Raw genomic sequence first — 27,919 nt, 5'->3', positions numbered from 1 at the left:
ACATCGGTGGTGTCTACCAAATGTTCCATCCATCTCACCCCAACTGCTACCAATTGCATTCTTGTTTCACACAAATGTGTCCAATAGTAGCCCATCACAATTTTGGACGGCCATGATAGCTTGAATTCTGCACAAACTTTCTATCTCCACATGTGTGGAGTGTCTTCCATGTGTGCACCCACACATCATGCAATATCCTATCACTCTCTTTCATGAATTGTAGCCACACAAGAAATCCAAACTTGTCATTTAGATTTTTTATTTATTTATTTATTTATTTATTTTGAGAGGTTGGAATCCGTCCAACGGATTAGTCTCCTACCAATCTTGACTTTGGCTCAGCTTCCTCAGGAATCCACTATAAAAATACAAGTCAAGAGAAAAAGTCCTTTAAAAAAAAATAATTTTCTCAGAAATGTACAGTACGTGATGGAGAAAAATGATTATATAGGACGGCTGTACCGTAAGTTGTGATACAACCAATTTTTCCATCGACATGTCACGTACAGAATATCCACAATGTACTGTTGTGGCCCAGCTTTTGCATGGATTACATATCCTACACATGTTACACGTCAGTGGGAAAAAAATCGAATTATCAGAGGTTCTGATACGGCTGATTTCTCATTGATGGATGTGAAACTATCAATTATTTAATGGGCACTTGATTTAATGACCCATGATTGCTTACTGTTCAATGGGTGTGTCCCACCTGATGATGGATTGACCGTTATCTACAAATCAAACGGATTTGATGGTTCTACCCCTCTGAATGGTGGATCTTATCCTGTTTAATTTTGAGTGTTGCTGAATACATTCTAACATCAATTTGTTGACTACTGATCAAATGGCTAAGATATCCATTACGAGCATTTGTAGTACCATTGCTGATTTCCCTGGTCCATCTGATGAATGGTGTAGATCATGGATCATTGTGGCCATGTCTCCAATTCTTTTGGGAGTTTTCACTTACACGATCTCTAACTTCTTATATAAGCTTCATTTTTTCCTTTTTCTTTATTTTTTTGATACCATTATTTGATTATTGAATTTCAATAATCAGCAACTTCCTGTTGATTTCCTTTGACGGAAGAGCTCATGTAGAAAATGTAAAGTATATAACAGTTGGATGCAGAAGCCTTCCCAAACTATGCCTAAAGCCTTCCCAAACAACATGAACTCCTATGATAAAATCAGCAATCTACCTGATAGTGTCCTTCACAACATCCTATCTTTGATGCCTACCAAATCTGCAATTAGAACAAGCATTCTATCAAGAAGATGGAGATATTTATGGAGAGACCGTTCCATTTACATCCTTATTCTAGACAATTCTGAAGAATTAGCAAGTAGCCGATATCCAGAAGAATTTGTGGGCGCCATCAATCTCTATGTAAACCTCAACCACGGTAAGGAGATTGAGACACTCCAGCTATTTTTCTATCCCGGCGATCAATACGAATCCGATTACGAGAAATGGATCGAGTTTGCAGTAGAAGGGGGAGTTAAGGAGCTTGATCTCGACTTCTGCCATCTGTACTTACCCTTTATTCTCATAAGGGGACAACCTCTGGAAGATCGGAAGCCATTTAAACTGCCATCTAAACTCTTTAGTTGTAATTCTCTAACTCATTTAAATTTGAGTCGATGCGATCTCAACCTCCCATCGAATTTCAATGGTTTTGGTTCTCTCAAAGTTCTCCGTCTTCAATGGGTTAACATAAACGATGACATGCTTCAAAGCATGCTTTCCAAATGCCCGATACTTGAGAAGTTGAGTCTGATCGAGTGTAATGATGTGACTTCGATCAATATATCCGCTCCAGATCTGTATCTTAAGAGCTTGATGGTGGCCCATTGCTATGCTTGCGAGCTTAAGATTTTCGCTCCGAATCTCCAATCCCTCCACTTCAATGCTGATGTTAATGAATATTGGTTCAATAACATCTCATCACTGGTGGATGCCATTGTTACTGCAGTAGGTACCAATGCTTATGATTTCGACTATAATCGGACAAAGATCTTGTCTGAAATCCACCATGTTAAGATTCTTACAGTCTGCTCTATGGTTCTTCTGGTATGTTCCCATCCTTGCTTTCTATCAATTTTTGATGAACTCGGGTCCCACCCATTTCGAGTAAAGCTTTTGTTGATAACATGGTTTCTAGCTAATCCTAATCTTATATGTTTGATTTTGTATCTGCCAGCACATTGTCCAAGCATTAGCAGGAGAGATTGATCCAGAACAGGCACCAGACCTGCCTATTACATTTCACAGTCTACAAGAATTGCAAATGTTGATAGCATTCGTAGACGACTCTTATCTCTCTGCCATTAATACTTTCTTCACACATTGCATTTTCCCTTGTCTAGAGAAACTCTTCATCGAGGTTGGTAATTTACTTGAATTTTATTAGTTTCATTTCCTATTTTCCTCATTAAGCTACTCCACACCCACCCTGATTGAATCACTCACACCTGTTTTCCATTTCACGAAATGACATACTACAAATTAATCAAGGTCGGTGTAGATATGAATCTGTTTTTTAGTTGAGTATGTCTTCGATAGTGAATTTTACTTATCACTCCAAAATCGCTTTGATAATCTGCTACAGGAACACTTGGATCGCCTATTAAGTGGGACGTTCGTTTTCATCTTGGAATCGAGTAATATGTGTGCTGTTTAATTCTTAAAATGGAAATTGATGTTTACAAATTAATAGAGCGGGCGTCGATATCAATAGCCTTCCTAATCTAACAATGAATCAAATACAAAATTGCACTTGCAGCTCCAAAGTCACACAGATAATCCTGAACAAGAACACTTGGGCGCATGAACCGGCCTGGTTGATTTGGATACACCCATTTTCAATTATGGGAATTGAAAAGCATGAAAATTGTACTCACCCATTTTATATTCTAATGTTTCAGTTCCCAAAATGGAAAGCATTTACATAGAAATCAAACCGGGTGAATGTACATATCAATTCCTATTATCTGATGATGAATTCTATATGAATTTACAGCTTGAAAGACACTCTGAGAATCCTTCATATGAACATGTGGAAATGCCGATGGGGGGATATGTTTTCGATCATCTGAAAATGATAAAGTTTAAGAACTTCCATGGGTTCAATCAGGAAGTTCGACTGGTGGAATTTTTCTTAGAGAAGGCTGTTGTACTCGAGTCTTTAGTTTTAGTAGCTCCTAATGAAAGCATCAACGACAACATAGGCAACGATTCTACATCTCAAAGTTCAGGCGGTGTGTTTCCACCTTTCCACAAAAGAAAAAAGGCACCATTGAGTATTCTCCATCAACAAATTCTGCTATTGCCGAAGGCATCATCCAATGCTCAGATTTTCTTGTATGAATACTCAGAGGATGATAGAAGTTTGCAACCAACGCATACCGAAATTTACTACTGAATGTAACTTGTTGGAGTGCTTTTCTTGGTGTGTGAACAGAGGATTGCAAGATTTTAGTAGCTAATCACTACTTTGCACTTTTACTGTTTTTCTTCTACAATTACAAATATATTTGTTTTGGGGGTTTGTGATTTTTTTTTAGCTGTGCCTCATTCATGGTGTGGATCCTGCATTATCAACAGTACTTTTTGCGTACACTTATGAAATGAGTGGAGTCCATGAATTCATGAGCACAATCCACCATGCCCACGTAACAGAATGATTTAATTCTAATTTCAATAACCACAGTTAATTGCAAGCATATTAACTACAAGATGGGTAAATTCTAATTTCAATCACCACAGTTAATTGCAAGCATATTAACTACAAGATGGGTAAAACAAGAGCAGGAAATTTAGAAATTTCATTTTTTTAACATAATGGAATCTGAGTGTGTTTGTATTGTTACAAACACCCGCGATTACCAACCGTAATAATGAGTATTCAACTGTATTGGCAATTTAGAGCTGTACAAGAGTCGATCTGAGTCGAGCTTGGCATGGCTCGGCTTGGCTCGGCCAGTATCTAACACCAGCTCTGAACTCCGGCTTGGTCCTCGAGCCTGACTGGCCAGCTCGTCCCCGTTCGGTCAGCAGCTTGGGCCAGTTCAAGCCTGTGCAACATTGTCTAAAACACACAAAGTGCATCTTCAATCTTTCACAGAATGTAAAACAATAACACCAGTTTACAGGTATTTTATCAAACACTCAGTAGGTAGCATCAAAATCAAAATATGAGGGTAATTTTATATTGTAAAGTTTTTTTGTAGTGATTTATTTCATATACTCACTACTAGCCGATCACGCGGAGAATATATGCACCCGAAACAACACTTCGTTGAGTCATTTCATCAAACACTCTGCGAGCAGTGTCACCATCAAAATAACCAAGTCACCGAGCGGATTCGATCTGAGTCGATTCAAGTTGAGGTTCATCCGACTCGAGTGGATCTCGGGCGCTCGAATTTTTTTTTTCGAGCTCCAAAAACCAGCTCGACTTTTCCGAGTCGAGTCAAGCGAACTGACCGAGTTAGCTCGATTCATGTACAGCTCTAAATTTGGCGTGGAGAGACAACCATAGAGCACTTGCTTCCTTATGCTACAAGTGGTTTTCACTATAGAAAATGGATGGACGGTGTGGATAAAACCAATAAACATGGTCGGGCCCACAAAGCACCCTCCAGTAGGTACTCCCTACTGACAACTTCAGTAGGCATACCAACTGGAAGCGGATTACGCAATTACGCAGTGAAGAACTCACCACGCTTAGCGTACCGAGTAAACTCTGTGAGGTCCACCGTGATTTATGTATTTTATCCGCTCAGTCCATCCATTTTAACAGATAAATTTAGATCTTGAGCCCAAAAACAAGACATACCCAATGTTCAAATGGAACACACTACAGGAAACAGTGTAATTGAATGTCTACCATTAAAAAATTTTCTGGGGCTACAGAAGTTTTGGATCAAGCTTATATTTGTGTTTTCCCTTCATCCATGTCTGTATGATCTTATGAACAGGTTGGATGACAAATAAACATCGCTGTGGAGCTTGGAAAGGTTTCAACGGTGGAAATCATTATCCCCACTGTTTCCGGTGTTATGAACTACTTAATCTTTGGATATGCTTCAATTTTGGGATCAACCCCTTAAATTAGATGGAAAAACATATGGATGGTATGGATAGACCACATACATTCAAGGTGGGCCCAACTGAGCGTACTGAGTGGGCGCCGTGGATTGGATACTGCCAAGGTCAGTAGCCAAAACCCTACTGAAGTGATGTCACCAAGCTATGTCGACCCCACCATGATGCATGTGTTGTATCCATACCATCCAACCATTTTTAGAGATCGTTTTATGGTATTACAAAGAGAATGAGATAGATCTAAAGTTCAAGCGGACCCCACCATAGAAAATAGTGGGGACAGTGACATCCACCATTCAAAACTTCTTAGGGGCCACAGTAGTTTCCAATCAAGCTGGTATTTTTGTTTTCACTTCATATATCTCTATGTTAACTTATGAATAGGTTGGATCTCAAAAATACATCACGGTGGGCCCTATAAATGTTTCAACGGTGGGGTCCACTTGAACTTTAGATCTATCTCATACTCTTTGTAATGCCATAAAACGATCTCTAAAAATGGTTGGAGGGTATGGATACAACACATGCATCATGGTGGGTTCCACAGAGCTTGGTGATATCACTTCAGTGGGGATTTGGCTACTGACCTGGTCAGTATGTACGCAATCTCATACCGACTGTAGTGGGAGCCGATTAGGTGTTACTCGGGTAACTCTTTCAAGGTCGAGCGGATTTTATAGGATAGTTATGGCGGGCTTTGTAATAACCAAGCATATATGTCTCACTTACAACTATTTCTTTTTGTGTGGTCCACTTGAAAAATATATGAGCGTGATTGTTTGATGCTTTGCCAAGCATGGGACTACACATGTAATGGCTGGATTAGACCCGATACAATAATCAAAGTGAACCCCTCAGAAAATCTAGGGATTCCCTCCATTTTTAAAAAAAAATTGTTATGCGGGCTGTGGGCCAGGGCTCGGGCTCGGGCCCTCCCTCACATTGGGTTCGATGGGCCCATAAAGGTGTATGGGTAAAATCGAAGGATCAAGTGGGCTACCCTATAGGAAATAGTGGGAATTAGAAGCATCCCGTTCTAGACTGTGTTTGCAATCACCACTAATTTCTATAGTGTGTTACACCTGAGATTTGGATAGTGACACTGCCAGTGGTGAATATACAACAAACAAAACATCCACGCCATCCATTCATTTTTCTAAATCATTTTAGGGCATCACTCTAATATTGAAGCATATCTAAAGCTCAAGATGACCACACCATATGGAAAACTGGGAGTAATGATGTCCACAGTTGAAACCTTCCTAGGGCCCACTGTCATGTTTATCTGTCATCTAGCTGACATCTTCATAAGATCAGATCCAAAAATTTTACAGGCCCTCGGGAATATATCAATGGGAGGTAATCAATTACAGGGCAATTGTGAATCTCAAGTGACACTCCTAAAGGAGAGCTACCAGTAGTTCACTTTATTCTGAAAATACCAAATTAGCCAATTTGCATAATAAGGCTATCCTGCAAATGCGCTTATTTTATTTTTCACTGGCTAATTAGCAAATAATTAATGGACGGGTGAGATGAAAAGTGTTGAGGGACCGTGGAAGCACACAAAGAAGAATTTAGGATAGTAATCTAATAGCACCCAACAAATATAAAGAGAACACAGCAATTTAACGTGAAAAAATTCTTTCAGGAAAAACCACAGCACGAAGCGATAGATATCACTATGAAAGAAAAATTATAAAGAGAAAGCTTACCCAATTCGAACAACCTCAAATCTTACCCTTGTTATACCCTTTGAAACCTTATGACGATTTAGAAACACTTAGAATACCTCTCAATCCCGTTTACACCCATATATATAGCCTTGAAAAGAATTCCAAATGAAATTAGAAATAAATCCCGCAATTTCGCAGTTTTGTAAAAAATCTACGCATAATTTGTCAATGCCATCAAACACTCATAGAAGGCATCGAAATTAATCTGTCGATACCATCGAACACTCATTTATGGCATCGAACTAAATTTGTCGATGACATCGAAAAAGTGCCCAATTAGTCCAGCAACTAACTGAAGGAAATCTAGAAAACATCGATGGGATCAAGCATTATTCGATACCATCGAAGGTGACATCGAACAGACTATCGATGGCATCGATACACCTTGTATCTGACTTGATTTAAGACATCAAATACAACAAAAGGAAGTCCCATGTCTAAAATCAACAAATGAATGTCGATAAATCAAAGCATAGGAAATACTTTCTATTGATATTGTGTCGCACAATTTGATTGATTTGAGTTGAGTTAATGTGTGCTACATACACAAGTTTTTAGTGCATGTGTATCAACTATCACAATCTATTATTAGAATATCAAATAACTCCAGTTGCTCTTTTCCCTTGTTCTTCTTTTATTCTTTTGTCACCCTACTGAGTGGGGAAAATAAGAAAAATTTAAGAGTTTGAAGTAATTAAAAATAAAAATAAAAAATAACACACAACATTAAAGTCTAATTTTAAAATTGAAAAGTGGAAAGCTTTTTTACATGATGAATGTTTTAATATAAAAGCTTAAAAAATAGTTATCTTTAATTCTAATTCCACTGATGTACATTCAGGCTACATGGCCCAATCAAGGATTAGAATTGTGTATTTGTAAGACATAAGACATACATATGAAATTGTGTCGTGGGTGGAGTCACACTAACAGCACTTGAGCCCAAGCATGGATAAAAAATTGATTGGGTTGTAAATTTAATAGGTCCAAGGTCAGATTGAGCTCATTAGCCCACCCACATTTACCCACAATTACACATGAGAAATATGTTACTGAAAATTAAACTGTTTAAGTAGCGGGCCCTACTTTAAATGGATTATAAAGTAACCTAAAATAGTGAAATGATATTTAATTTAATTGTCAGATTTGTGGATACATTATAGATAGTTCTTTATATTTAATTTTAATTCCAAATAAAACATCATTCTCTAAAAAGAATTCAAATTGTTCCACCTTAATGTTCACTAAATTGCATTAAACTTTTTTTTATTATATAAAACTAAAGTAAGCTACTATTTTTAGTTCCTGTCTTTTAAAAATATATAATAAAAAATTTATATTCAAACAGCCCCTAAATACATTTTGCATTTGTAGAGAAATCTGGTAGAACTCATTTTTGCATGACTCATACCCATAAATGTTGCATTTTTTGCTTGATTATAGAAGCAATATAGACAACAACAACAACAACAACAACAACAAAAAAGGGGGGGAGGGGGGAAACAGTCATACAGAATTTCTTAAACTTTTAACTTAAACATTAATTCCAAACACAATCACTCAGCTTCTCAACAATAATAATTTCTCATAGATTAAAATGTGGATGCTATCATTGAGACATTGGAGGAAACTATAAAAGTCACTTATGATTACTGCTAAGTATATGGCCCTATCAAGACATCATACATCATGAGAGCTACTTATATTATACCTAACATTTTAAGTAATCTTTTTTATTACAATAAACATTTCGAGTGTATTATATAAAAAGCATTGTTATTGTTGTGTGTCTGAGAGAGGATGATAAACATTACACAAGAGAAGGTTTGCCCATTACCTTTCCCAATCTACCAGAGTTGCAGTTGTTGCTAACATCCATTTGCGATGAAACTCTCTCTTATGTCTATGGCTTCTTTAGAAGCTGCTTTTTTCCTCTCTCTAGAGAAACTTTTCATTCAGGTAAGTTTTCTTAATCCTCCCATTATATTTCATTTCCTGTTTCTTTCAAAAGAACCCATTTGTTCAAAATGGCCCAACGAGATTTGGATCGTTCATTAGGTGGGCCCACTACAAATAAGGCCTCTCCCAAACATCATGCCATTCCACTTGCCACCACACTCGTACAAGAAATTGGATGACTGGAAAAGGATAGACATTAGTCCCATTTAATAAGCCAGCTTGATTTTTTGGCCTAGGCCATATATCTCACTTTCCAGTGCCACTCTGGCAGCTATGAAGCTTTTATATTTTTAACTGGCATGTTGCCACGGTGCCAAGGGCATTTTAGCAGCGGGTAAGAGAATTGTAATGAACTTACTCGAATGACGCCTCCCTTTTATGTAGGCCTAGGAACCTTCTATCTACTTTACATGAATAGTTAGCAGGATGAAATGTGGCAATCATCAAATGGCTAAGAATATTCGAGAACTTCTTTCTATAATTCTATGCAACCACACTAGAGAATTCACATGTTTTTATCATTCTTTAAAATTCTCTAACCAAGATTCTGGCCGTTGGCATACCCTAGTGCAGGCCGAACCGGTGTTCCTCTATTTTTAGCCTTCTCCCAGTCACACTAATTTATTTCTGTACTTTGCACCTGCTCAAAGGTCCCAGCAATTTAAATTTCTGAACACTGCTATCCCAAAAGAACGGTCGTGAAAGAGCCTTCGGATTGCATTTTCAATAATCTCAAGTTGATCAAGATAACTGGTTTTAAAGGGCATATAAACAATGAGATTGGTGAAATTTCTACTTGAGAAGGCCATTGTCTCGATGCTCTTATCTTAATCGTGAAGAAGGATTTTACTGTTCATTCGGAATTTACTCCAATCCATGCTCAGTTGTAGTATTCAGCTAAATCCTTAATTTATAAGGGGTCGTGTCTGTATTTTTATATTTTGAGTTTCTCGATGATATTGTGTGAAAAAGTGGGCTTTAACCAATATGTCAGGCAGGCCGTGTACATGCGTGGCTTGCCCGAACGGTTGACCCACATTATTTCTGTGCATGAAATTCTTCAGAGTGCACTGCAACCCCATGAGCCATCTTACCAATGAGCACATGTGTGATACGTCGGGCGTTTTGTTTTGGTTGTTCTTGTTTATGTATCATGGAAGAATGCAATATGCTCTGAACTTATTCTACAAACTATTTAAGTCCTAGAGTTGTGAAGAGTCCTAAATGGGATTTTTCTTTTCTCAAAACTACTCTCCCCACAAGTGCCAATATGGGATGGGGTGAGACATCCATGCCATCAAACAATGGCCCACTTGAATAGACTGTGCGCCGGATGGCTCAATACATATCTTCTGGAGGAGGATCCTATAACATATGTTGGAAGCCACTAGGTTCAATGACGACTAAGGCATTTCTGTCCAAACAGACCTATTGACAAACCATAGACTAGCACTTTATCTAAATAGGTTATCCGGGCACAACTTCACTTGAGTCCAAATGACTCTTATGAAATTTTTTTATCAGGGAAAGAAAAGAATTAGTTTTTTCCCAGCACACGATTGATCGACAAAAGAAATAATTAGTGTTTGTTTATAAATATTGGTTTTATTAGTAATTAGTTGTGGATTGTTTATGTATTTATCCTCTTAACTCTCCCATAAACTAGGTTTAGCAGAGGCCGTCCACGCCATCTTGATCACTAAACCATGGCCTCACTTGTTAGAACTAAAAATTTACTGTTACAATTAAAAGATACTATAATTCAATTGATTTGAGATGAATTATGCAACATTTTGGCCCTGAGTATCTATGGTTTGCACTATTCTTCGATGTGTACAAGGGAGTCCCATAGTTCACTGATCGAAACCATTGAAAACACAAGCTTGATTAGGGTCTGCCAGAGAAATTTAAGCCGAATACGACCAATTTATGATCACATCATACCACTTCATCCCAAATCACCCCACTTCACCACTCCCGAGCCTGATTAGGGTGAACTCACTTTTGGTGCCTCAAACAGGCCCCATCCAGGCCGAAAATTCTCTGACACGCCGGTCACCATCTTGGGAAGCTTCACAATAGTTTTAAACCGAATCGGACAAAGTTAAGGTCTCACCAAACTACTTAACCTCTCTTGAGCCTAATTACAGTGAGCTTAGTTTCGGCTCCTCAAATGAGACGCATTCAGGCCAAAATTTCTTCAGCAAGCCTGTCATGGTCCAAGTATGCTCCACACGAGTTTCGAACCAAATCTGACTAAGTTATGGTCACATCAGACCACTTGACCCCAATTCACTCCTCTCAAGCCTGATTAGGGTGAACTCAATTTCAGTGACTCAAATGGGCCCCATTCAGGCCAAAATTTATTCGCACGCTTGTCATGGTCCAGGTACGCTCCACACCAGTTTTGAACTAAATCCACCAAGTTATGATCACATCAAACCACTTCACCCTTCTATAGACGAATTAGGGTGAATTCAGTTTCAGTGCCTCAAACGAGCTATCCATGTTGAAATTTATCCACATGCCTTTCATGGTCCAAGGAAGCTCTAAACCAATTTGGAACCAAATTCAACTTAGTTAAGTCACACCACACCACTTCACTCCTATCGAGCATGATTAGGTTAAACTCAATTTTGGCACCTCCAACGGCCCCATCATAATTAAAATTTCTCTACCATATTTGTCATGATCCGAGGAAGCTCCACAGTAGTTTTACACCAAATCGGACCAAGTTAAGGTTCCATCCGTCCTCCTGAGCCAAATTAGGGTGAACAGAGTTTTGGCACCTCAAACAGGCTCTATCTAGGTTGATCTTTATATTTTCTCTACATCTAGTTCCGCTTGACTTTATCAACCGGTTGTATAGAGAGTAAACATCATGTGGGTATTACTGTAGGCCCTGGGAATTTTTTAATGGTGGTAGTTCAATCACCACTGTTTCCAATGGTGCGGTCCCACTTAAGATTTAGATCTACCTCATTTTTTGGATAACGCCCTAAAATGATAGGGAAAATAGACACACCGCGTGGATAAAACACATATATCATGGTGAGACCCACATATCACTTTCCAGTATCTACTGGCCACGGACAGCGTCAGAAAGCAATCCATGTCCCCATAGTTGGTGCGATTTGGGAAGATCCCAGGTTCCACCGAGGTCAGTGGATCCCTAACTGCGGGGCCCACTGTGATGTTTGTGACATACATCAAACCCTCCATCCATTTTGACAGTTCGTTTTAGGGCATGATCCTAAAAACAATGCATATCCAAATCTTAGGTGGACCATACCACGATTAACAGTCACGATGGAATTCCTACCTTTAAAAACTTCATGGGACCCACCGAAATGTTTATTTGCCATCCAGCCTGTTGATAAGTTCACAAAGACCTAGATGAAGAGACCACACAGCTTGATCTAAAACTTTTGTGGCCCACAAAAAGCTTTTAATGGTCATTAACCACTGCTTCCAATGGTGTGGTCCACCTGATATTAAGATATGCTTAAGTTTTGGGATCATGGCTAAAATGAGCTGAAAAATGTTCAGGCGGTGTTGATATATATGTAAAATTCATCAAGGTGGGTGTGTTACCCAGTAACACCTGGTCCGCTCCGTATCAGTTGGGTTTAACGTAAGTAGGGCCCACCACTGTAATCGTGATGATCCATGTTGTCAATTCAAATGTATGAATTATATTGTGAGATACCTAAAACAATTAAACAGATGAAATTTTCAAGCGGACCACACCCACCAGATTTATTTTAATGGTTAAGAGATTATCCACTATGAAGACTTCCGTGGGGCCATCTACTACTCAGATCCACCTTATTTTTCGGCCATGACCAAAAAGGACACGACCAAACGGATGGACGGTGTCGATCACTGGAGTTAATAAAGGTGAGCTCCATTTCACTCTTCCATAGGCCCACTCGATTCTAGGGGCATAGCTGTAATAACGAAACTCAACGGGGCAATTGTGAGTCCCTAGTGTCAAGTGACACTCACAAACGAAACGAGAGCTAAGATCGACGAGCAGCTCCTTTATTTTGTAAAAGACCAAATTAGCCTCCTTGCATAATAAGGCCTTGTTTGCGAGCCTGGGTTTGGAACCCCCATGGCTTGAAACCCTCCGGATTTGCAATACTCTCAATGTGTTTGACACCTGGAGTGTGAATCAACTTTAATCCAAAAGTACCTATGCATGGTATTTTCACGGGATTTTAAATTTAATTACTAAATCAACTTTAATATCTCTAATTAGTGAGATATGTAATTTTTGACACAATGGTTGTGATAAGCCTGCTGAAATATATACTTTGCTTAAAAATGATGAAATTTCAAGTCTTGAATGGGCCGCAAGCACAAGATCATGTTTGAGTGACTAACCAATAATTTTTAATCGTTGATTAACATAGATATTGTTTGGACGGTGCTGAATAATGTTTGGATGGTGCTGATTTACATGGACAATGTTTGGACGGTGCTGATTATCATTAGTAGGCCATGTGCCCGATAAAAATATAGAATGATAGTATAATGACACACATGTTACACCAAAAACTATTGAAATGATTTTAGGTGTAATCCAAGCTCTCACCGTGGATTGCAAACTCCCTCGGAGAGGGGATTTGAAACTCCCTAGATTTGAAACCCCGAATGACTTTATGCTACCAAACAACCTAGGGATTTGAGACCCCCTTAAATCCCCTCCAATCCACGATGCCAAACGACCCCTAAGGCTATACTACAAATGGGCATATTTTATTTTTCACTAGCCAATTAGTAAACAATTTAATAGACAGCTGAAATGAAAAGAAGTCCCCGGTCTAAAATCAACAAATGAATGCCCATAAATCAAACCATAGGACATACTTTCTATTGATAATTTGGTGGATTTGAGTTGAGTTGAGCTAATGTATGCCACATACACAAGTTTTTAATGCATGTGTATCAACTATCACAATCTATTATTATAATATCAAATAACTCGACTTCTCGTTATTTCCCTCGTTCTTGTTTTATTCTTTTGTCACCCTATTGAGCAATTAAAAGAAGAAAATTTTTAGCGTTTGAAGCACTAAAATAATTGGGGGAAAAAAACAACATTAAAGTCTATTTTTAAAATTGAAAAGTGGAAAGCTTTTTTCCCTGATGAATGTTTTAATTTATTTTTATTTAAAAAAAAAAAAAAACCTTTTAAATAGTTATCTTTAATTCTACTTCCACTTATGTACATTCAGGATACATGGCCAATCAAGAATTAGAATTGTGTATTTGTAAGATATAAGACATACATATGAAGTGGTGTAGGGGGTGGGGTCACACTAATAGGGCTTGAGCCCAAGCATGGACAAAAAATTGATTGGGCTGTAAATTTAATAGGTCTAAGGCCAGATTGGGCTTGTTAGCCCGCCCACTTTTACCCACAACTACACATGAGAAATATGTAACTCAAAATTAAACCGTTTAGTGGTGGGCCCCACTTTAAATGGATTACAAACTAACCTAAAAATAGTGAAATGATATTTTAATTGTCAAATTTGTTGATACCTTATAGATAGTTATTTATATTTAATTTTAATTACAAATGAAACATCATTCTCTAAACAGAGTTCAAATTGTTCCACCTTAATGTTCACCAAATTGCATTAAAAGTTTTTTTTTAAATATAAAATGAAAGTTAACTACTATTTTTAGTTATTATCTTTATTTAAAAAATATATAATAAAAAAATTTATATCCAAACAGCCCTTAAATACATTTTGCATTTGTAGAAAGAGCAGGTAGAATGCATTTTTCATGACCCAAACATACAAATGTTGCATTTTTTGCTTGATTATAGAAGCAATATGGACAATAAAGATTATTTTTTTGGGAAAAATAGTCGTATGGAATTTCTTAAACTATTAACTTAAACCTTAATTCCAAACACAATCATTCAGCTTCTCAACAATAATAATTTCTCATAGATTATTATGTGGATGTTATTATTGGGACACTGGAGGAACCTATAAAAGTCACTTATGATTCCTACTAAGTAGATGGCTCTACCAACACACCATACATCATGCGAGGTATATATATTATAGCTAACATTTTAAGTAACTTTTTTTGTTACAATAAACATTTACAATGAATTATGTTAAAAGCATTGTTATTGTTGTGCGTCATGAGAATTTAAAACTTACCTCTTTCTTTTGAATTGACAGCCATTAACAACAATCACAAAGTGCAGAGTTTGATTCTTCCTCCTCGACATTGTAGAACTTGAATCGAAAGTCAGATTTTCATGACAAATAAACTCAGGGAGCAAGCAAAAATTATTATACTTAGATTTTGTAGAGATTTTTTTAAAATTTATACGAATCTCTCAACACATCTACCACATTTTCTATATATTCATGTAATTATCAATAAAATAAATAAATTACAGGTTACACAATATAATGCAGTGTGATTTTAACTAAAGGTATTTGAATTTTTATGTCAATTAGATAAGTTGTTTTGATGGTGAGAACAAAAAAGAAAGAAGAATTCAAATGATTTTTCAATGATGATTTTCTAAGATTTATTATAAATATAAATTGCATGAACTTTTGGGTTCTTGCATGAATAAAAACGGACCATCTGTATGAAAATTTGTCTATGTTATTTGAATAATGATTGTATTTTGTAATTCAATTTTTTTATTTGCTATTCAAACATAATGAAACATCCTATCATGAGAAAACTCATCCATTTTCTTTTATTTTTTAACTACCATTCCAAAAGCCCTAACGTCAATCTTTGTGAAGCATGAGTGGACCAAGTAATTATTGTTAAAATTATACATATTAATATTTTCTGTATAATGTGGAAACTGTAAAATAAAATTGGTTTGAAAAAGGACAGGTTGAAGCATATCTAGGACGTTGTCCTTAAAGCGTTATTTTTCCCTACTCAAGTGAATTGAGTATGCTGATAGGTTACAGGCAAACCACTTCTACAATATGAGAAGCCTGATGTGGATCTGCGTTCAACAAACATGAAGGCCCACTAATGGAACTCTGTTACACAATCTGGCAGAAATACATAAAAAAAGAAAAATCCCAGACGAAAAGAGAGAAGAAGAATATTTGGAACTTAAACCACTGCACTAGTCTGTTTTTACTGATCTTCAGTTACTGGTTCAGTTGAACATTCTAGACCATACCACTGGTCTAATTTTCAAGCAATGGTTCAGACGAACCTTGCTATATTGTTGGAATCACTGGTGTATATAAGAAGAGTAGCTTAGGCTTAGTTCGTATGGGTCTACTAGAGTGGGTTGAGAGATGGTTTGGAAACCCATCCAGGCCCTCCTTTTATAGGCTATGGTGGCTGGGGGTTATGGTCCAGGGACATAAATCTCATTAATGCAATTTCTAGCTGTTGAGAAACTAGCCGTTTTATGGTCGTTTCTGACTGTTGTGCATGACCCATTACAGCAGCTGCATGTTAACTGTTGTGAGAGTTGGCTAGCCATTTTCTAGTTGTTGGGCTAGCCATACAACAGTTTCTGCATGACTTCTGCAATCAAGTCCATAACTGTTACACATTTGTGTAACAGCTATATTTTCAGCCTTTATATATTCGGAGGGACTCTCATTCAGTCCTCTAGATTTCGTCCAACCAACCATCCGCCTTAGCCACTTAGTCGCACCGTGACTCGCACATGTCTCGACATGATGCGGACGTGCGAAGTGCAAAGTGCGCCACTAGCGCTTCTATAGCTACACTGCCTCACATGCCCACGCCCTCGTACCGAACCCGAGCACGGGCGCTCGTGCGCGGGTGTTCCAGTGCGCACGCAAGTCCATTTTCCTTTGGACCATGTGGGTAAGTATTATAATACTCCACCACTCTCATACAAACTACTTTTTCTTCTCCTCTTTTTCCAATGTGGGACTATTCCCAAAACCCACAAAAATATGTTTTTCAAACTTTTTTATAATATATATATATATTTTTTATTTTATTTAAAATATATTTAAAAATCAATATTTTTGCAACAATCCCCCACTTGATTTTTAAAAATATATTTTTCTCGATTAAACAATTTTGTTAGAATAATTAGCTTATATGCATAAAGAAAGATATCTTTCGATTTTAATCTTTTCTTAGTATAAGTATCTCAAAACTCTGTCGAAATAACTGGTAGCCGTAGTGTTGAACCAATTATTCCTATATAAAAGAGTCGGAGAAACCACACACATATTCGTTATGTGTTAGTTAGAGTTCCCACAATATCGCTCAGCACAATTAATGGTCATGTGCTTATCTTATTTCGTGAACGATCCCGAGAGAAAACTCATAACTCTCATGAGAGACGGCACCATCTCTACGTTCATATAGGTGAAATTCTTCTAGTGTCTCCGTTACTATAAGACACTTGTCCTATAAACTGGATGTCATTAAAAGTTTTAAGACTCAACCCTCTTTCGTAACACTCGGCACTTATCTATTATGGATAAGGTTTTAGAATTTAGTGTTGAGAACTTTCTACATATCATTGACTTGTTCTTACCCATTAAACCTAAATTTAGAGATTTTCTGACTTTAGGTTGGGTTACCATCACTGGTGGAACTTTTGTTGAAGAGTTTCAACCCCATCCCTCTAGATGTAGCATTTACTACCTCTCTCAGTAGAGGTTTAGTGAAAGGATCTGTCATGTTATTGCTTGATTTCACATAGAAAATACTAATGATTCCATCTAGAATCAATTTTCTGATATAATCATATCGAAGACTGATATGTCTAGACTCATCATTATATATGCCGCTATAGGCTCTAGCTAATGTGGCTTCACTATCACAATGTAGTGACACAGCCGATATAGGCTTTACACAGAAAGGAATTTCTAATAGAAGATCCCTTAGCCACTCAACCTCTTTGCCTGTTGCAGCCAGGGCTATGAATTCAAACTCTATCGTCGAGTGCCTTATGCAAGTCTGTTTCTTGGATCCCTAAGATACAGCTACACCTCCTAGGGTGAATACCCACCTTGCAGTAGACTTGTTATCCCCTACACTCGATATCCAGCTCGCATCGGTATATCCTTCCAATATGTCAGGAAATTCTGAATAAAATAGTCTCAAGTCTTTAGTTGTTTTTAAGTAACCAAGAACTCTACTGATTACATTCCAGTGTTCAGTACTGGGGTTACTAGTAAACCTACTAAGTTTACTCACAACATATGCGATATTAGGTTTAGTGCATTGCATAGCATATATAAGACTCCCTATAGCACTCGCATATTCTAATTATGCAACTGTTCTTCCATTATTCTCTTTTAGCTTGATACTTGGATCAAATGGGGTCTTTGCTTCTTTTATATTTAGATGGTTAAACTTATGTAGTATCTTCTCAATATAATGAGATTGACACAAAGCATAACCCCCATAATATTTTTTAACTTTGATACCAAGGATGATATCAACTTGTTCAAGATCCTTCATTTTGAATACGGAAGATAGAAACCTCTTTATTTCAGTTAAACCTTCCATTTTATTACTTATTATTAACATGTCATCAACATATAGATAAATAATAATGATACAACTACCATCTACTTTAGAATATATGCATTTGTCAGGTACATTATGCATGAAACTATGAGATAGTATTTTAAAATCAAACTTCTCATGTCATTGTTTTGGTGCTTGTTTTAATCCATACAAAGATTTGATTAATCTACATACTTTGTTTTCATTTCTTAGTAGAACGAATCCTTCATGTTGTTCCATGTATACCTCCTGATTAAGGTCACTATTCAGGAATATGATCTTTAAATCCATTTGGTGAATGTAAAGATGATGTATGGAAGCTAGCGCAAATAATATCCTAATGGATATTATCCTAGCTAGAGGAAAGTATGTGTCAAAGTAATCTATCCATTCTTTTTATCTAAAACTCTTAGCTACTAGTCGAGTTTTAAAGGTTTGGATAGTCTCATCAGTATGATATTTCTTCGTAAATACTTACTTACAACCTATAGGTCTAGAACCTGAAGGTAAGTTTACTAATTCCCATGTTTGGATTCCATTTCATCGTTTATAGCTTCTTTCCAAAAAGCTGACTCTCTAGATGATACAGTCTCTTTATATGTTTTAGGATCATCTTCTATAGTCATTACTATAGGTATTTTTCTTATAACATTTTCTCTATCTCCTTCTATAAGATGGAAAATGACACCTTGTGAGTTTATGTAGTCATCTCCTAGACTCTTCTCTTTTCTTGTTTTTTGACTCCTACGAGGTTCAAAAGAAGCTTCCACTATCTATAGAGTTGTGCTATCTGGCTCTCTATTAAAAGTTTGGATTTCATTATCCTTTGACTCTAAGGATAGTGAGTTATTAAAGAACTCAACGTCTCTTAATTCTATTATTGTATTAGACTCTATATCTAGAAGTGTATAAGCTTTACTATTTTGTGCATACCCTACGAAGGCGCACTTAATAGCTCTTCGTCCTAACTTAGTTCTTTTTGGATTAGGGGTTTTGCAATATGCAAGACACCCTCACACTTTTAAATATCGTATGTTAAGTTTTCTATCTCTCCATGTTTCATATGAAGATATTTTATATTTTTTAGATGGAATTCTGTTTAGTATATGGCACGCTGCAAGCAGTGCCTCACCTCATAGACTTAGTGGTAACTTTGCTCTTATCAGCATTAAGTTGACCATCTTTACTAATGTTCTATTCTTCCTTTCAGCTATTCCGTTTTGTTGAGGTGTGTTTGGCGCAGTACATTGATGTATTAATCCATGTTCTTCACAGAAGTTATCGAATTCATTGGAGAAGTATTCTCCTCCTCTATCCCTACGGAGAATTTTTATCTTCTTATTTAGTTGATTCTCTACTTCTGCTTTATATATTTTAAACATATTCAATGCTTCATCTTTGCTCTTTAACAGATAAACATACACATCTCTAGAGCAATCATCTATAAAGGTTACGAAGTACCGTTTACTTCCACGAGTAAGAATGTCGTTTAACTCACAGATATCACTGTGCATAAGATCCAATACTTGAGACGATCTTTCAACACTTGGAAAAGGTTTCTTTGTCATTTTGGATCGTATACACACTTCACATTTATTGGTTTCATTATCTGTGTATGAGATTAAACCATTCTTAGTCATGAACTTCAAGGTACTATACCTTATATGGGCTAGTCTATCATGCCACAGTCCAGCATATTCAACCATATACGCAGAAGCGCTACTTTCATTTAGAGAAAACTTAACCATCTCATTACAAGCATATCCCTTTCCGATAAAATTCTCATTCTTGGACAGAATCAATTTTCCTGACTCGTACACCACCCTTATGTCTGGTTTACCCAGAAGATCCCCAAAAACTAAGTTTCGCCTCATGTCTGGGACATGCAGTACATTAGTCAGAATCACTTTCTTCCTAGAGGTGAACATCAATTCGACAGTTCCTTTGCGGACGACCTTCGATTGGACTTCATTACCCATTTGGACTTCTTGACCATCGGTCAATTCCTCATAGGTTTTGAAGGTTGATTTTTCGTAGCACATATGTACTGTAGCGGCAGTATCATACCACCAATCTGGAACTTTGCCTTGGATAGTATTCCCTTAAGTGATCATAGCCACAATATCACCTTCTTCTACTGCACTTGCCTCTTTTTTAGACTTGCGATATCGGCATACTCGAGTATAGTTCCCGATTTTTCCATAAACATGGCATGGGCCTTTGAACTTTTCGTTCTTCTTTTGGGCATTTTTCTTAAATTTTTCTTTATTGAGTTTCAGGGAATCGTCCTTCTTGGAATTCTTATTATTAGTGTTTTCTACTGCATATACATTGGACGAGGCATTCCCATTATCATTCTTTCTGTCGCGGTTACAGGATTCTTTCTCAATTTTGAGGTGTTTCTGGATTTATTCTAGTGTGTAGTCCTCAGTTTTATGCAACAACTTCTTTCTATAATCTTTCCACATTGGTGGCAATTTGGCGATTATAGCCCCGACTTGGAATGATTCAGGAAGATCAATTTTGATGGCTTTGATTTTGTTTAATATTAGCTGCAATTCTTAGATTTGGGGTAGCAACGGTTTATTATCTACCATGTTGAAGTCAAAATACCTAGTAATGAGAAATTTGTTGGTACCTTCTTCTTCAGCCTTGTATTTGAACTCCAGAGCGGCATAGATCTCCTTTGTTGATGACGTCTGTTGGTACAGATCATACAGGCGGTCGGAGAGCGCGTTCAGTATCTGTCCTCGACACAAGAGTTCGTCTTCAGCTCATTTGGTGCAGGCAGCCACCTGTTCAGATGTGTCTTTGTCGGATGCTTCAGTCAATGCTTGCAGATTTTGATCTAATATGTAGTAGATATCCATTGCCGTCAGAAAAAATTTCAGCTTGTCTTGTCATATCGTAAAAGTGATTCCATCGAACCGATCGAGACGTATCAAGTCCTGATTCATCAACTTGATGGATGAAATACTATCGGCTTCCATCTTAAATAACACTTTAAGATTGTTGAAATTATACAAATTAATATTTTCTGTATAATGTGGAAACCGTAAAATAAAATTGGTTTGACAAAGGACAGGTTAAAGCACATCTGGGACGCTGTCCTTAAAGCGTTATTTGCCCCTACTCAAGTGAATTGAGTATGCTGATAGGTTACAGGCAAACCACTTCTAGGATACGACAAGCCTGATGTGGGTCTGCGTTCAGTAAACACGAAGGCCCACTAATGGAACTCTGTTACACAGTCTGGCAGAAATACATAAAAAAGGAAAAATCCCAGAAGAAAAGAGAGAAGAAGAATAATTGGAACTTAAACCACTGCACTGGTCTGTTTTTACTGATCGTCAGCTACTGGTTCAGTTGAACATTCTAGACCACACCGCTGGTCTAATTTTGAAGCAATGGTTCAGACGAACCTTGCTATATTGCTAGAATCACTGGTGTATATAAGAAGAGTGGCTTAGGCTTAGTTCGTATGGGTCTGTTCGAGTGGGTTGAGAGATGGTTTGGAAACTCATCCAGGTCCTCCTTTTATAGGCTATGGTGGCTGAAGGTTATGGTCCAGGGACATAAATCTCATTAATGTAATTTCTAGCTGTTGGGAAACTAGCCGTTTTATGGCCATTTTTTACTGTTGTGCATGACCCATTATAGCAGTTGTATGCTAACTGTTGTGAGAGCTGGCTAGCCGTTTTCTAACTGTTGGGCTAGCCATGCAACAGTTTCTGCATGACTTCTGCAATCAAGTCCATAACTCTTACACATTTGTGTAACAGCTATATTTCCAGCCTCTATATATTCAGAGGGACTCTCATTCAGTCCTCTAGATTTCATCCAGCCAACCATCCGCCTTAGCCACTTAGTAGCACCACGACTCGCACACGTCTCGACACTATGCGGACGTGCGAAGTGCAAAATGTGCCACTAACACCTCTACAGTCACACTGCCTCACATACCCACGCCCTTTTACCGAGCCTGTGCCCGGGCGGGCACGGGTGTTCCAGTGCGTAGTCCATTTTCCTTTGGACCATGTGGGTAAGTATTATAATACTCCACCACTCTCATATAAAATACTTTTTCTTCTCCTCTTTTCCCAACGTGGGACTATTCCCAAAACCCACAAAAAATGTATTTTTCCAAACTTTTTATAATATATATATATATATATTATATTTTATTAATATATATATTTTTTAAAATCAATATTTTTGCAACAATTATTGGGACTAGAAATGGCATGACCCATCCTAAGAAGAAATGATATTATATGGCAGCTTGGGAACCTTCCTTTCTTACATTAGGTGCTAACTTGTAATGTAAGCTAGCTTTAACAGAAGGATGGACCGCACAAATAAGGGTTACACGTCACTAAATCCATTCCACCGAAGTACCAAAGCTATCGAAAAAGTTCATCCCTTGTATTCCACTTCGTTCAAATGATACATTGCTCAGTGATTGAGGATCTATACCATTCATTGGGTGTGTCTCACCATGGATGGAATAAAATCTTTAAATCAAAGGGATTAGACTGTGCTTTCTCTCCAATTGGCATATCTTATTCCGTTCATACCTGACCGTTGCCAAAATTCTCTTCCACCACCCATTTCTAGGTTTCTATTGATCAAATGGTTAAGATATTTCATCAAGTTAGCATTTGTCAGACCAGATCAATGGTGTAGATCACTGACTCGGGGGGGTCCACTTCCACTTGTACAAACTGAAAACCCGAGTATACTATGCATAGCCTTCACTGGCTTCCCTTAGAAGACATTCTATAAAAAAATCAATAAGAGAACTAGTCAAGAAAACAATTACTCCTTTGAAAAAATCATCCTCATGTGGAAAGATCCAATTATAAAAAGCACTTGAATGGTGAATTCCTAAACAAGATTAGTTCTGAAAACATATCCAAAACCATGGAAAAATCCGACGACAGATTCAGCGAATTGCCGGACGTAATCCTTCATCAGATCCTCTCTTTGATGCCAATGAAATCCGCAACGAGAACAAGTATTTTGTCGAAAGTATGGAGAAACCATTGGAAATGTTTTTCGAATTACACCAAAATTCTAGACTTCGGTGAGGAATTTGCAAGTGTCCAAACAGCAGAAGAGTTCTCAGCTACTGTCGATTGCTTTATACAGCAGTATAAAGGCAACAAGGTCGAGACATTTCGACTCTTTTTCGATCCAGGCTGTGTGTATCAGTCCATGCCAATAAATGGATTGAATTTGCAGCAGCCAAAGGAGTGACGGAGTTCAATCTGGACTTCTGCCGTGACCTTGAATATGATATTCAGGGAGAACTTTCTGGCGAATTTAAGCCATTTAAGTTGCCTCTTTCCGTCTTTAGTTGCAATTCAATAATCCATCTGATTTTGGGTCGCTGCAATTTCAGCCTTCCCTTGAATTTCATTGGTTTTCGTGGTTTGGAAACTCTCCATCTAAAGCGAGTCTACATCACAGGTGAGATGATTGACAGTCTTATTTTGAATTGCCCGCTTCTGGAGGAACTGGATGTAAGGGAGTGTTTTTCTCTAGACTATATCAAGGTTTTTGGGCCCGATCTGCGACTAAAGATCTTGACCGTGGTCTCTGGGGTATCTTCAATTGAGATTTCTGCTCCAAATCTCCAATCATTTCATTACTGTGGTGATCTTTTCTTTGGACATTCATTCATGAACATTTCATCTTTGGATGACGTACTTTTCAATTCGATCAGCTATGAATTCACGGAACCCGAGCATGATTATGTACAGATTTTGACAGACCTGGCTCATGTTAAGGTTCTAACTGTGTGCGACGGGCCTCTCCTGGTATGTTTTCAACCCCATCTATGAATTACCCATGTAGTCTATGGGTGTGAGATCCAGACTGTTCATCAGGTGGGCCACACTGTTTACATGCCATGGCCTGAAATCAAGTTGGTCTGATCATCAAATGGACCACATGTTGATGTGACTGTGTGGTCAATATTCTCTGCTCTATGTTATCGACCTGATTTTCTCCCACACTATGTAAAGGTGGCTCTACAAGATGAATGGCTTGAATTGTCACCCTGACTGCTACATTTGCACATTATGACATCCTAATTACGAAATCCTACTTTCACTAGTAGGATGCGGCCTGGCCTTATGTTGCCCAAGCTCAGCTCAACATTGTTTGGTCTAGCCCAAAGCCAACCCAATTTTGATTTCAATAGCTAAATATACCAGGGCTCGAGCAGGTTCCAATTCAGTCCATTTAAAACACAATGGCCATGGCTTTAAGACTTGGATGAGTCTCGTGCAACTCGAACTGGTCAGACCCAATCTGGTTTGATACCCTAGTCTCCCCCAACTTGGGCCAGTCAGGCTGCTTGAGCGAGTCACAACTTAAGACTGAATGAGTTGATATGAGTTGTTGAGTCATTGAACCATGACAAATTCATGGTTTTGAAACTAATGTTGGTCTTCTATACTATGTTTTTTCTTGTGTTTCTGCAGTATATAACATTGAGAGATGAAGATAAACAATACACATGGGGTTTGCCCATTACCTTTCCCAATGTACAAGAGTTGCAGCTGTTGCTGACATCCATTTGTGATGACACTCTCTCCTATGTCTATGGCTTCTTTAGAAACTGCTTTTTTCCCTCTTTGGAGAAGCTTTTCATTCAAGTAAGTTTTCTTAATCCTTATATTATATTTCATTTCCTGTTTCTTTCAAAAGAACCCATGTGTTCAAAATGGCCCAATGAGATCCGGGTCGTTCATTAGGTGGGCCCCACTGCAAATAAGGCCTTTCCCATACATCATGCCATTCCAATTGCCACCACACTCGTACAAGAAATTGGATGACTGGAAAAGGATAGACATTAGACCCTTTTAATAAGCCAGTCTCATTTTTGGCCTAGGGCATATATCTCACTTGCCAGTGCCACTCTGTCAGCTATGAATCCAATGCCAGGTTCATTTTAGCAGTGGGTAAGAGAACTGTAATGAACTCACTTGAATGACACCTCCCTTTTATATAGGCCTAGGAACCTTCTAGCTACTTTAGATGAATGCTTAGAAGGATGAAATGTGGCAATCATTTAATAGTTAAGAATATTTTAAAACTTCTTTAATTCTATGCAATCACACTAGAGAATTCACATGTTTCTATCATTCTCTAAAATTCTCTGCACTCTTTCTGCTTTGTACAAGCCTATCTATTTGTAGAAATAGAGCCAAAATTGGCCAAGCCCTGTTGCTGGTCCTTCACAACATGCTGCTGACCAAGATTCTGGCCGTTGCCATACACTAGTGCAGGCCCAACCGGTGGGCCTCTATGATTAGCCTTCTCCCAAGCACACTAATTTATTTCTGTGCATTGCATCTGCTCACAGGTCCCAGCAATTGAAATGATTGAAATGGATGAACACTACAATACCCAAAGAATGGTCGTGGAAGAGCCTTCAAATTGCATTTTCGATAATCTCAAGTCGATCAAGATAACTGGTTTTAAAGGACACAGAAACGAAATGAGATTGGTGAAATTTCTACTAGAGAAGGCCATTGTGTTGGAGGCTCTTATCTTAATTGTGAAGAAGGATTCTACGGTTTATTCAGAATTTACTCAAATCCTGCCACTACCATCTCTCCATGACCAACTTGTGTCACTACCAAAAGCATCATCCGATGCTCGGATTGTGTTATGCGAACAATCAGATGATGATAACAAATTAGTGCCCACACATACTGAAGTTTACTCTCCGGTTGACTTGGATGATTATCAAACTGCTATTTCCTCAATCCAAATGACTAATGTAACAGCTAACTCAATGTGAAACATCCATGCTTAGTTGTAGTATTCAGCTAAATCCTTAATTTATAAGGTGTCGTGTCTGTAGTTTTAGCTTTTGAGGTTCTCAAGTAGGGTCATGTTGTGGAGATGATACTTGTGCGAAAAAGTGGGCTTTAGCCAATTCGTCAGGCGGGCCGCATATATGCGTGGCTTGCCTGATCGGTTGACCCACATTATTTCTGTGCATGAAATTCTTCATAGTGCAGCGCCACAAGCCATCTTAGCAATGAGCACATGTCCGATGCATCAGGCGTTTTGTTTTGGTTGTTGTTGTTTATGTATCATCGATGAATGCAATATGCCCTGAACTTATTCTACAAACTATCAAGTCCTAGAGCTGTGAAGAGTCCAAAATGGGATTTTTCTTTTCTCAAAACTACTCTCCCCACAAGTGCCGATGTGGGATGGGGTGAGACATCCATGCCATCAAACAATGGCCCACCTGTATAGACTGATCGCCGCCAGATGGCCCAATACATATCCTCTGGAGGAGGATCCTATAACATATGTTGGAAGCCACTAGGTTCAACGATGACCAAGGCATTTCTGTCCAAACAGCACGTCTATTGACAAACCATACTCTTAACACTTTATCTAAATAGATTGTCTGGACTCAATTTTATTTGAATCCAAATGACTCTTGTGAATTTCTTTTTTAAGGGAAAGAAAAAAATTAGTTTTTTTTCCCAGCACACAAATGATCGACAAAAGAAAAAATTAGTGTTTGTTTATAAATATCGCTTTTATTAGTTAGATGTGGATTGTTTATGTATTTATCATCTTAACTCTCCCATAAACTAGGTTTAGCAGTCATTATTATGGCCTATCCATGCCATCTTGATAACTAAACCATGGCCTCACTTGTTTGAACTGAAAATTTATCATCACAATTAAAAGATACTATAATTCAATTGATTTGAGATGAATTATGCAATATTTTGGCCAGAGTATCTATGGTTTGCACTATTCTTCCATGTGTACAAGTGAGTCCCATAGTCCACTGACCGAAACCGTTGATATGGTAGGACTAACTTTTGATGGAGCATTCCCCAGATTGGAAATTCTAAACCGTTTGATTGTTGGATGTTGACCAGTAAACAGATTGTGTACTGCAACGGTCAGATTTCAGCTAAAAAATGATGAAGATCCAATGGCTAGGATCTTACTATCTGAGAGATTTTTGGTTTCTTTTTATCCCAATTTCGGTTTTCTTACAGTTTTTGGGCCACTCGTTAAAACCTTCTTAGATGGAGTTTTTCGCAAAATGTTGTGATTTTTACGTTCTGAAAGAAAATGGCGTGAGTTTTTGATTGATGTGATGAGTGGGCCCATAGCTGGGCCCTACTCATAGACCATTGTATGCGTTGAACGTGTAAGATCCCCGACCGGTTCCTCTTCAACGTTTCTGAAATAAGCTTGTTTTTGTGGGGCCCACGATATCCAATCTGTACATCATGTCTGTCCCTTGTGTGTCTCATTAGGGCCTAAAAATCAGGCTGAACTAAAACTCGGGTGGACCACACCATGTAAAATCATGCCTTAAAAAACCTCTAAAATCACATTGTGTGGTCCACCGCCAACCTGAAAATTGGGATCGCCTGAATTTCGGTATTTCCATTCATAGTGTTAGGTATCCTCGTATGAATGTATTGGATGGCATGAGATCAACAAGGTGGGCCCCACACACAATCTGGAAGGTCTCAACGGTGGATTTGCACATTAGATCTGTTTCCTATGGTGTGGCCCATAT

General features: G+C 37.9%; 2 protein-coding genes across 2 annotated transcripts; both read left to right on the top strand.

Annotated features, from left to right (window-relative positions):
- The first annotated feature begins 723 nt into the window (after positions 1-723).
- On the top strand, positions 724-3,569 carry LOC131236447 (F-box/FBD/LRR-repeat protein At1g13570-like). Its single transcript, XM_058233614.1, has 3 exons — positions 724-2,077; positions 2,208-2,390; positions 3,027-3,569. The coding sequence occupies exons 1-3, from the start codon at positions 1,130-1,132 to the stop codon at positions 3,426-3,428; spliced, it is 1,533 nt and encodes a 510-aa protein (XP_058089597.1). The 5' UTR covers positions 724-1,129; the 3' UTR covers positions 3,429-3,569.
- A 19,583-nt stretch (positions 3,570-23,152) lies between these two features.
- Positions 23,153-26,179, top strand: LOC131236435 (FBD-associated F-box protein At5g22730-like). Its single transcript, XM_058233587.1, has 3 exons — positions 23,153-24,158; positions 24,828-25,001; positions 25,712-26,179. The coding sequence occupies exons 1-3, from the start codon at positions 23,814-23,816 to the stop codon at positions 26,150-26,152; spliced, it is 960 nt and encodes a 319-aa protein (XP_058089570.1). The 5' UTR covers positions 23,153-23,813; the 3' UTR covers positions 26,153-26,179.
- The last annotated feature ends 1,740 nt before the right edge of the window (positions 26,180-27,919 follow it).

The sequence above is a fragment of the Magnolia sinica genome, chromosome 1, assembly GCF_029962835.1.
Source record: "Magnolia sinica isolate HGM2019 chromosome 1, MsV1, whole genome shotgun sequence".
Taxonomy (NCBI): domain Eukaryota; kingdom Viridiplantae; phylum Streptophyta; class Magnoliopsida; order Magnoliales; family Magnoliaceae; genus Magnolia; species Magnolia sinica.
This window is presented reverse-complemented; position numbering and strand designations above follow the sequence as displayed.